Source organism: Danio rerio, chromosome 9 (genome assembly GCF_052040795.2).
Source record: "Danio rerio strain M-AB ecotype USA chromosome 9, GRCz13ab, whole genome shotgun sequence".
In the NCBI taxonomy this organism is placed as follows: Eukaryota; Metazoa; Chordata; class Actinopteri; order Cypriniformes; family Danionidae; genus Danio; species Danio rerio.
In genome coordinates, this window is record NC_141029.1 from 37130459 (window position 1) to 37143160 (window position 12702).

Genomic DNA, 12702 nt, shown 5'->3' on the forward strand with positions numbered 1-12702 from the left:
GAGGATAGTTGTAGTTAAAGTCGGCAGTGTCAGAGAGAGAGAGCAACGTGATGTGAGTGAAGCGGCGTAAGGCCAGATGTGGAAGAAAGAGGAGAGCTGAAGAGGTGGGATGGTATGGCGTAACGCCATAGATATTTACATTACAGTAGATGTCACCTACCTTGTTGTCTAATGGAAGGAATGCATCAATAGAGCCGCCATTTTATTACAGGGTGGCACTCCTTTGAAATTAATCCAGGACCAAAGTGTTGTGGGGGACTGGCCATCCAGAGCCAAAGATATATACACATATATACATAAATCTATGATCGGGAGTTTTCCCGGTGGTCAGTATACAAATTTTTTTTTAAATTACGGAAGTTATAATTTTACATCACTTTTCTACAATGGATAAGTGACCGCACAGGCATTGCCAACAAAGAGTGTGTTTGTGTGCATGGAAATGTACAATACTATCCTCCCTCCTTGTTAAATTGGATCTAATCTGTGTCCTGAAACACACCCTCTCCTGCTTTCACTTCTTATTCTAACAGAGGGTGCAATTCGTTTGTGAATAAATCCCTGTTATGAATGACTCATTCACTTAGATGACAATAATAGAAGTTTTTAATACATATTTAATACACATTGTTTCCTTATTTTATTCAAAAAAACTAGCATAAGGTGCTACTTTGCTTCATGGTCAGTGCAGTAAATGACTGTAATATCTTCAATAACGTTACTTGTTGAGCACAACATACAAAAAAATTTTTAAAAAAATTGAATCTTACTGTACGAAATGCTTTGCTTCTGTGCTTTGTTTTCTTTGTTTGCTCGTTACTACACCCATACACATCGCTAAAGTCCAGCATCTTCAGATTGGCTTTAGTCTTGACTAGTGCGGTTGAATGACTTTATTCCAGGGAGCACTATACAAATGTGGCGGCGCTATTGACGCATGCTCAGGGGCCATATGGGATATCTAGTGTATATATCTTTGGTGTAAGGCAATGTGGTGAATAAAAGCAGAGTCCAGAACTGTTGTAGTGCGGGTACGAGTACAAACCACTGAGTATAAAGCCGCCTATCCACTGCACATGAAATTTGGGTATGGTGGGTATGAGATTTCAAAGTGAGTAAACTGACTGTAATTGAGGGCTCTAGCAGGCTGTGGGAAGGAGCTGTTGAGTAGTCAAGCAGGTTCTAAAACTTTGAAACCTTCTTCCTGATGGCAGCATCTTCCTGTGGCAGGGATGTAGAATCTTTCACAATACTGCTAGCTTTGCTCGAGCACCGCAAGAGGAAAATGCCCTAAATGGAGGACAGAGGGGCATCGTTGAACTTTTTTAAACTGACTGGGTGTAGGTTTCTATATGTCACTAAAGTATGCTTGAATTAATTTGTGATTGAACTATAGTGTGCCTTTCTGTCTGAACTTCCCTTATACAATTGAACATAAAATATGAACAAGTTAACACAAAAATAAACAAGTCTTATTTGTTAGGTGCAACCATAATGAAACTACTATAATACTAAAAGTAAACAAAGGCTGACCAATTGACCCTGTGATCTGACAGATCATAGCAACAAAATCATGTGTACCTGTTGCTATCCACTAGTAAGTACATTAAAATGTATTCCTTCATTTTCCTTCAGTTTACTTCCTGTATATTAATTAAGGGCACCACACCGGAGTGAACCGCCAGCATATCCAGCAAATGTTTTACACAGCAGATGGCTTTCCAGCTGCAACCCTGTACTGGTAAACATCCTCTTATATGCACACAAACATACACTACGGCCAATTTAGTTTATCCAATTCACCTATAGCACATGTGTTTGGACAGTGGGGGAAACTGGAGCACCCAGAAGAAAACCACACAAACATGGGGAGAATATTCAAACTCCACACAGAAATGCCAACTGACCCAGCCGGGACTCAAAGCAGCAACCTTTTTGCTGTGAGGTGACAGTGCTGAGCCACCGTGTTGCCTTGTACATTAAAGTGATAAAAAAACTGAAATCATTTGGTGGCCAAAAAATGAATAAATAAAATAAAATAAAAAAATTATAAAAATGTTGAAAATCTGTAGTTATTTTTCCTAATCTGTATCGTCATTACTGCTAATGACAGCTTTTTCTTCTTTTTCCGCGGTTATGCGACATTATATTTCACACGCATATGCAAGGTGACTGAAATTGAAATTAAAATACAAAACATACTGAGCCATTAATTTAAAAACAAAACAACAGTTATAGCTTCTTTAAAGGAGAACATTGACGTTTTGAAAAAAAAAAACTGAACTGAAACTAAATTATTAAAAATAAACCTGCGAGACTTAATTTATGTTATGTCCTGCGGCAAAATTAGTTTTACTATACTTTCAGTGATCTCTTTAAGGTAGGTCAATTTATTTATTTTTTTGCTTTTGATGAAGCAGCATTCAACTTAAGCTCTTTAGACCATGCACCTGACCGTTTCTCAGTGTTTCGCCGCAATATCTTTAAATAAATTATTTATTTAGGCCTATTTTCATTATTAATTTATTTTCATTATTCATTTATTATTATGTACAATTGTTGAGACATAAAATAAGATAGTAAAATATAATCAACAATGAAAATTAAAATAAAAACAGAAATAAAAACATAAATGAAAAAGTCTTGTCTTAGTCCTATCAAAATAGCAAACACTGAACATCTCTCTATGTTTAGGCTAAAAGACCGCTTTATTTATTTATTTATTTATTTATTTAAGACTACTTATTTGTACTGAATGTTTGTGCTTTCATGTTAGTTGTCTTTTATTTCTTCAATTCTATTTTCCAAAACTAGTCCTCTTTGCACTTAAAAAGTTTATAATAAAGTATGTTAACAAATTTTAAATGATTAATGAAGGAATTGTAATGCTTTGACTTATTGTTTAATCTCATTTACAAGCACAGTAGCATATTTAAAGCTGCTGTGAAGGCTATTTCTGTCCGTTCGCATCCCGTCCCTTTGCGCCCCCTGGCAGCTTATTCAAAAGCTGCGGTCATATACTAAAAAACAGAGCGGCAGTTATTTCAAACAGCGGCGGTATAAGGCCCGGCGGTAATAGTCACTTTGAACTCTCACCTACTGTATATCCCAAATTCTTCAAATAATCTTATTTTGCGCTCAGCAGGAAAATAAATAAATATAAAGGTATTTATAATGGTATTTGAAATGGTAAATGGTGAGTAAAGTGTTCATTTTGTTCAACTATCCCTTCAAAAATTGGTCTTAAACTTTAAAAGTTGTGAAAGTGTGCTTTTATGTGACTTGCTGGAGAATATACAAAATTTGTGTCTGCTCTTGTCATAAAAAATCCATTTCAGAAAGACGTTCGCACAGACAGAGATGACAGAAAGCGAGCAAGGATGCACTGAAGGACGAAAACTCAGCAAGGATGCACTCAATAGATCAAAAGTGACAGTAAAAACATTAAAAATGTTACAACAGAAATGCAGACTTGACGAACATAAGTGACTTCTTTTCAGAACATTAAAAATACCATATTATGTTTTTACACATTCAGCTTGTGCCTTCAGTGTGTACTGTTGCTTTTTGATAATGAAAAAAAAAGATCTGGAAAGTTTCAAAGCAAAAAGTACACGTCTCTATCGGCAAACACTGTTTACAAGCACTCTTAAAATACCTCAACTTTAATCTTGAGTGTTTGTACAGGAATGTACACATCACAATGTCTTAATATATAAAATAATAACTGCCCAAGAAATACAAGACAAGCCTGTGCTGTTGCCATGTAAAAGAGATGCTGCTTTTCAGATATTTGATGATACACAGATTGATGAATTACAAAAATAGCCAACATTATGTGAGCTCTTTTTACATCACCTTGTAAGCAAAAAAAAAAAAAAAAAACTTCAGATAACTCTCACGTAACACGCCATCTGAAAGTCAGCTTTCTGAGTACACGCTTTATGTACTTGTGTTCAGAAAACCATATTTCAGGAGTTTAAACTGACAAGACTTCAAAACATATTTTGTTTGTGGTTGTTTGAGTAACAGCGGTACAAGCTGTAAAGGCACAGATTTAAAGACACAGATGGAAATTCTGAAAATTCACATTAAAAGAGCGAAGAAATGAAAAGAGAACATTTTTTCTTCCCCTCATTATGTGGCATTTACAGCATGTTATAATAAAAGATCAGTGAGCTATTTTGAGCTTAACTTTCACAGATTCACTCTGGTAACCTCTGGGTATTAAACTTATAAAAGTATTACACATCTTGTAAAATAAAACACATTTTAATGCTTTATACCTACCTCAATTTTATAAATGTATTATTTACTAAAACTAAAAATCATATTGTACCTTATCTCCATCTGAGAAGCTGTGTCCATCGCTTGCTCTCCTCCAGGAGATTTCAGGTAAAGGTTCCCCCTCAGCTTTGCAGGAGATCATAGCAGCGCTGCCCTCCACAGCTGTCACATTCCTTAGCTTAGTAATGTGTGGCTGGACTGCAAAAGACGAAAAACAGACTTTTGTGAAAATGATGAAAAGGAAAAATACAGAACTAAAGAGTGGGCATAATTAGAGTACAAGTACAGTATAAGTATAAGTGTTATGTACGCAATACAAGCTTAGTGGAGACAAAAATTAGAAAACAATCTACAATTTCCTATATTTCAATGTCCTTTCTTAGTCCTTTTTGAAGTATTCCTACCTGGCGGAAAAAGAGTCTTTTTTAATCATTATTTTATATATTACACATATATATTAAATGATTTACACAGATTAAATGAGAAATTTGAAAAATGAAAAGAACACTGATCAAAAAAAAAAAAAAAAAAAAAAAAAAAAAAAAAAATATATATATATATATATATATATATATATATATATATATATATATATATATATATATATATATATATATATATATATATATATATATATATAAACAACTTTCAGATACCTCTAGAAATTTTTTTGTAGTACTCTGGCACTTGATGATCCCAAATTATGGTGGAAACATATATACACTGCAAAAAAAAAAAAAAAAAAATCTGTTGTTTTACTTTTTTTTTTGGCAGCTGGGGTGCCAGAAAAGTTTTTTTTTTTTAAATAACGGCTGTTAAATTACATATATTTATCGTAAAATAACAGACGTTAAATTACAGATCGTTAAATTAAGAATTTTCTGTAATTTGTGTAATTTACCGGAAATTTAAATTTAAGGACATTTCTGTAATTTAACATCTGTTATTTTACGGTAAATATATGTAATATATGGTAATACGGTAATATATATATATAAATATAATTTAACGGCCATTATTTTATGTTCCAGCACCCCAGCTGTCAGAAAAAAAAGAGGTAAAATAACATACTTTTTTAACAGTGTATATATCAAAAAAAATCCCACGCAAAACTAATTTGTAATTTATAAACAAATAAATTTGTAATTTATTTTTTACTTAACCATACCATTTTAAATCATCATATAAGCCTAAATTATCAATAAATAAATGAAAAATCTAACAAATTTAAGAGAACACCACTCAAAGATATTTTTAAGGTATGCAAATGCCAAAAAGGTGTTGGAAAGATTAACATGGTGCTTTAAAATTGATATATTGCAACTGACGTTATTGTTGTGTCAAGAATCCAACGTAATCACCCCAGGGTCACAATCCAATAGAAAAAAAAAAAAAGATGGTGATATTTTATTTGCATGTTGTTGATTTTTACAATAAGTAATTATTAATTATGTGTTCACTACTTTTTAGTTATGGACAAGATCTGGTAACTCTAATAAAGTTTATTTGATTTTTGAAAATCAACAAGTCACCCATTGTTTTGTGACCCTCACTTTGAGAACCACTGGTCTATGGGCTCTACTCCTTTTGGAGCAAGTCTCAGGTGGCCATTTGATGTATTGCAGTTTTAGTCATTTCTGTTTTGTCTTCACAAGGGAGACTAGGAGGTTGCTGCTTTGTTTATTGAACATTATTTCTGAACAAAATCAAGTATATAAATCTATAAAAAACGTTGATGCTAGAATGTGCACAGCTGTAAGTAAACTTTTAGTAAGCATATTTAACTTAAACATTTACTTAACTGAACCATTTTAAATGAGCCATAATGATTAACAAATACATTAAAAATATTTCTGCTTTTAGGAAGGTTTCCTTGCAAAGTTTAATAAATGAGACCCCTGGTCCTTTATTATTTTCACAAACCATGTTTAAATAGTAGCCTAACTTTGCTGGTTTCACTAAGTTTACAAACAGTTCTACAGTGACTTTAAACCCTCAGACAGATGAAAGTTATAGAGATAAACTTTTCGGCAATAGCAAGAGAAGTTGGTCATCCCAAACTCATTCAAGCCCCTCAGAAAGGCTGGTCGAAAGACAAATGTAGAAGAGGACACAATAACATAAAGAATCTTTGAAGGCAAACAGTTCAACACTGCAGGTGAAATTGCCTGCCAGTTCAGCTTTGAACAGTGTAAAGATCTGTTTCAGCATACAGTGACTCTAAATTTAAGAGCATTCGTTGTCAGAATTTTTCATCAGCAGAAAGAATCAAAAGGCCAGACTGACCTTTGCTGAGGAGAATGTTGTGTGGATGTTGAACTTGTCAAAAGCTCACTTTAGGAAAAACTATTTTAATTTATTTGGGTCTGATGGGATACATCATGTTTATTGTCAAACTTACAAAGCCTGAAACTAAAGTGTATAATAAAGTCAGTGAAAGTTGGAGGTGAAGTGTCATGGTTTGAGTGATGTTTTCTGCAGAAGGAGTTTGGCCTCTTACACAGATACACAGCAAAGTGAATGCAAATATTTACCAGAAGCTTCTTCTGGGAGCCGCCTTCCAGTCCCTGCATTTATTGATCAGGCTGTAAACTGCATCTATTGTTTTTATTTTGGGTGAAACTATTGCAACATCAATAAACATGACTTGTTCAAGTTCTGGCCATGTGATTGGTTGAATGCTTTATTAATAGTTAGTTGTTTAAGTTTGGTTACTTTAAAAAACACTGTATTAAATCATGTTACACTTATGTTTTTTCACACGCTAATTATTTTCAAATACTTAATGCTATAGGCTAATAATGAATAGCAGGCAATTTTTGGATGACATGTTCAGATGTTTTATAATCTAAAGCTAATCAATCAGTCAGATTTTGGAGTGCATTAAAGTTTTATTTCAAACTAATTAATTCCATATAAATAAAATTACTGTATATTTTTCACTGGAAAATGAAGGACAGACTCGATTGATTTGTGAGCACAATTAACTGCAAAACATGCCATATTATTTGATAATTGTAAGAAGTAATCCACAAAAAAGCTATAGACTAAAGCCATATGAGCAAAATACATGACATACAGAAAATATATGTCAAATTCAGCACCTGGAATTAGCTGAGGCAATGTGATAGCCAGATACCTGTCACTCAAGTGGCCACTCCCTTAACTATGCAGAATGTTAAAGCTTAATATATATTTAGAAGCTTAATACATTAAATAATATATTATAATTTGTTAAACCAATATATTAAAATAATATATTAAACCAATGAGTCATAAAAAATCAACCCCTCACAGTTGTACTGAAGGGTAAAACTTTTCGTACGAAGCATTACACATATGTACACATTTTAACATGGTCTATGGAAGAAGATCTCAAACTTTTTAGTCCATGATCTCCAGATTAACAATGCTAGCAATTGTGTGCAATGGCGTACACAAACCAATAAACCTATATGAACATACGTATATATATATATATATATATATATATATATATATATATATATATATATATATATATATATATATATATATATATATAATTTTTTAAAGTCATTTATTCATTTGTTTAATTTCAAAATGTATTTTACTTACACTGTAAAAAATACGGGGTTCCACACAATTCATTCATGTTGTCCCTAAACAAATTAATTAAAGTAAACTGAACACTTTTAACAAGTTTATGTGGATTGAACCTAAAAAAAAATATGTTGTCCCAAAGAAATCTTAAGAATTGTGTTGTTTCAGCTCATTTTAAATAAGTAGTTTGAATGAACCAAAAAAAAATAAAAATTGAGTGTGGAGCACATTAAGTCCTTTCTTGCTTTAATTTTAGAGACCATCACTTGGAGGTCATCCTCCACATTCATGCTCCACAGTCGTAAAATGTATTTATTTTGAATTTATGCAAACACCAAAAAGTTGTTGGAAAATTTAACATGATGCCATAAAATGTATCTACTGCAGCTCACGTCATTGTTGTGTCATGAATCCAATGTAAAATATGAAAAATAATGGCTGGTGGTATTTTATTTGCATGTTGTTGATTTGTTTTAATGTAATTATTAACTATATTTTTATTTTTTGTTATAGCCAAAATATTTTAATTCTAGTAAGTTTATTTGATTTATACAAATCCCCAAGTCACCCCTCTTCGTGCGACCCTCACTTTCAGAACCACTGGTATATGGGCTTTACTCCTTTTTGGAGCAAGTCTCAAGTGGCCATTCAATGTATTGCAGTTTTAGTCACTTCTGTATTGGCTGACTGGGAGGTTGCCGCTTTGTTTATTGCACATTATGTCTGCAAGTTCTCGAGTTCTCTAATATGAACTTCACTGTAGGATTCCAATACCCATGGAGCATGTAAACATCTTTTCATTTTCAGAATAAAAACTTTAGGCATGACCTTACACTCAGAATCAAGACATACGATGTAAAAGATGCATTCAGATTTGTAACCTACAGCTCAATAAAGAATTCTTTTTTAGATTGCGCTTGGGTAATGATTCTGTAAATATCAGACTGAACAACATCATTCTAGTCTGACGATCAAACAAAAACTCTTCATGGGCACCCAGCTGGAAGAGGAAACAACAGAATATTGCAGAAAGGTCAGCCTTTTGCTGTCGGTCTGGCATTCAGTAAGAGAACCAGCACATTGACAAGCCCAACGCATCTGTTGCTATCTGAGAATCTAACAGGCTCCCACTGGTAAATAAACATTAGTAAACTGCAGGGGTTGTGTGGCATAGGAATATACTTAAGATTCCCATCATAAATCTATGATAAGGCTTGTCTTGTGTAGCGCTGCTCATTAGCTGGGTAACTGATGTACAACAGCGGCAGCCTTCAAGCAAAGAGGTGACACCATCACAGTGTTTAACCTGATAAATATACATCAGAAAATGCTTTCCCGCAGGGTGCACAATAATAGCAGATAAATAAAAGAGAACAGCAGAAGACTCGGAAAATAAATCTTATCAGCATAATCTCTTTCTCTTGCTTTACCATTATGAACTGACTCAGTTATTCTGTGAAATTTGCATAATTCTAATGACAATAAATGCTTCACATGTAGACATATTTCATCCAAGCAAACAGATGCCTAAAAAGTCAATAATATATCTTAATAATATACATGTGAATAATTATCAAAAAAAAAAAAAAAAAAAAACAATTTTACTTTAAATTATATCTTCAACAATTAATCTTGATTTTCATTAAACTTATCAAAGGACATTTAAAACTCTAAACTATATTTCTATTGCATACAAAATTTTTTGGTTTTGTTTTCAAAACCTTTTATAGAAGAAAGATAAAACTTTCTAGAAAGAAAAACATATCATAGCAACATTTTGAGTGCAAAATCACCATATTAAAACAATATATGATGGATTATTATTTAAATAAATTCTATTACAGAGATCTGAAATATGGCCACAAAGAATAAGTACTCAATTCTAATGAACAATTAATATTCTAGTTAAATTCTGAGAAGCAAGTTATTTTAATTGTGAGACTTGTTGTTACCCAATTTATTAAACCTATTATAGAAGAAATATAAAATGTTTCCATATAGAAAAACAGTTTTTTAAATATATAACAATACTTTTTTGAGTGTAAAACCCCCATATTAAAACAATTCATGCTGAATCATCACTGGAATAAATTACATTACAGAGATCTGATATATGGTCACAATGGAAAAGGCATTAATCAATACTAATAAACAACTAATATTCTAGTAAAAATCTGAGACACAAGTTGTTTTAATTGTGAGAATTTATCACCAAACTAGGAGTTACCCAATTTGTTATTTATTTGTTCATTCATTCATTCGAACGTTTGTTCTTTTGTTCGTTCATTCCTTTATTGTTACAGTTTTGGCCTGTATGCGTTTCATTTCACAGCTTTCAAAAAGTGAAAAAATCTGTAAATTTGAAATGTATTTTGTTGACACCAGGGATTGGTTCAACTAAAATTTTATCTAAAGAATTTGCATAATCCTAACAACAACTGGTTTGCATTAGGATATTTTCATCCATACAAACAGATGCCTAAAACGTATATCATTAATTGTTAAAAGACGTGATTGCACACGGTGTCAAAGAATTTCATTACACACTTTAAACAACAATCATTATTTAAGAAGGATTACCAAAATACACCTGTGGGGAAAACCCATAAACATTTTAGCAAAAGGCAAAACATCATTCAGATAAAAGCATGATGGGATCCAACTCTTGAACCTTGGGATGCCATTCATTAAAGCCAACAAAAAAAGTGTTATGAGTGTGCCGGAAATGCAGAAAAAGCGTGTCTAGCTGAGTGGAAACCCTTGCCTCCCCGTCTCTGTTAACTGTCAGAGGTCATAAAGGAAAGTTACAACTCAGATTCCCTCTATACGCTTTGCAAAACAAAACTCTCATCCAATAACGGAACCTCATTTAAATGAGTAGCTTTGAAGAAAACCCTCTGCTTGCACATGGAAAGGATTCTGATGACTACAGAATAAATCTCCATACATTTACATGAGCAGACAAGGCGCTATCTGAATAATCGGTGAGAATGTTGGCAGCTTCATGAAAATCGAAATCAAAATTCCTTGCCACAATAGATATGTCACCCATTCTCATGCAATTCAGGCCATCTGTTTATGAAAGGTAAGCATGTTGCATGGCTGGACTTAAAGCAGCCTGTACCTTTAGCTGTCAATCACCTTAGGTCTGTTGCATTATCTATAAGTAAGAGCTTATTTTTCTGTCTAGCTTATTATTAGAATGTGAATACAAAGGTCAAAATAACCTTTATTTGAATTAAAGTTATTAGAAATACTATAGATATATTTACTGTTGTTCAAATACTTGATGACTTAAAGTATTTCATAACATAATTTTTAACAGCAAAAAAAAAAAAATAAAAAATAAATTTTAAAGCCACTTTAAAATCTGGAATCAATTCCATCTACATTATATTTGTTTATGTATGTATGTTTTTTTTTTTTCATTCATTAATTTTCCTTTGGCTTGGTCTCTTATTTATCAGGGCTCGCCACAGCGGAACGAACTGCCAACTATTACAGCATATGTTTTATACAGCGGATGCCCTTCCAGCCATGACCCAGTACTGGAAAATCCCATATATTCTTGTATTCCCACTCGTACACTACAGCCAAGTTAGTTCAGACAATTCACTAATGTAAGTCTTTGACTTTAAGCAACTGTTTGGTTGACTAAATATAAATTTACCTTTGTTTACCTTGTGTGGCCGAACAACATAAGCTTTTTTATATAAACTGAAATAATATCAGGAAGAATATCTTAAAATCAGAGTAAATCAACAAAGTTCTTCTTGACACACTGAATGATTCATTTAATTGAGTTGTTTGAACAACTGATTCATTTACAAAGGTCTTTCTGATTGGACAACTAAATCATTGTCTTATATGTTTGAGATTCATTCATAAACATTGTATGGAGATGTACAGTGATTGAGATTTTTGGAAGCATTTTCGAGAACATGGTGCAACATCTGGACAACAGTGATTCTAAAAACGCATTACATAATTTGTGTTCTAATTTTAGGGATAATAATAGTTCATTTTAAAAACAGGGAAACCTAGAATCTGCTGTAATTTAAATATCAATGACGAAACTTGCTTAAGTAAAAGTTAGCAAGCCCTGTTAACTGTGTTTTACAGTGAATATCGAACAGCTTAAGTTACACTCACGTCAAGCCTTAACTGTCCTGAAATGCAGTTATGCATGGCTGGTACAGTATAAATGTATGATAATAAACAACTAAATACATACCTTCTATTCTCTTCTTTTTAAAGAATGCAAAAGTTGCTTCTGAACTGCTCTTATAGACATTTTGAAAATAGTGCAAAATTACACATTAAACTGTATTGCACTTGTGCGTGGCACCTTATTACAATTCTTCTGATTGGTCATTTGTTGTTGTTTATAAGTCATAAATTACCATAAATAGAGAATTTTTATATTTAATTTGCATAATGAATTTTACATTACACATAATGTTGTTAATCTAAAAGGGATGCTTTTTGTGATTTTTTTCCTTAAGGTGGTTGCCACCCCCCCACCTTCACCCTCAATTCAAGTACTGCTTAAAGCATATGTCTTTGGACTATGGGAGAAACCAGAGCACCAGGAGGAAACCCATGCGAACATGGGAAGAACATAAAAATTGGTCCAGCCAGGACTCAAACCAGCGACCTTCTTGCTGTCCTATTTTGTTTTTGAATAAAGAAATGTATCTTTGGTAAAATCTTAATCTTAATTAAACGTTTGATCAATGGTGTAAATAAATATTTATTTTACTGTATGTCATGTAAATCATTTTAATTAAGTAAATTATGTAAATGATACTTTAAACTGATCAAAAGTAGCAG

General features: G+C 32.6%; 1 protein-coding gene across 6 annotated transcripts in view; it reads right to left on the minus strand.

Moving 5' to 3' along the window:
* The window catches only part of ncam2b (neural cell adhesion molecule 2b), a 392880-nt gene that overhangs the window by 76215 nt on the left and 303963 nt on the right, over positions 1 to 12702 (minus strand). For all 6 annotated transcript variants that reach the window (XM_087265877.1, XM_087265878.1, XM_087265879.2 and 3 more), the window contains 1 exon segment: positions 4340 to 4485. In XM_087265877.1, the coding sequence (XP_087122003.1) occupies positions 4340 to 4485 (146 nt within the window).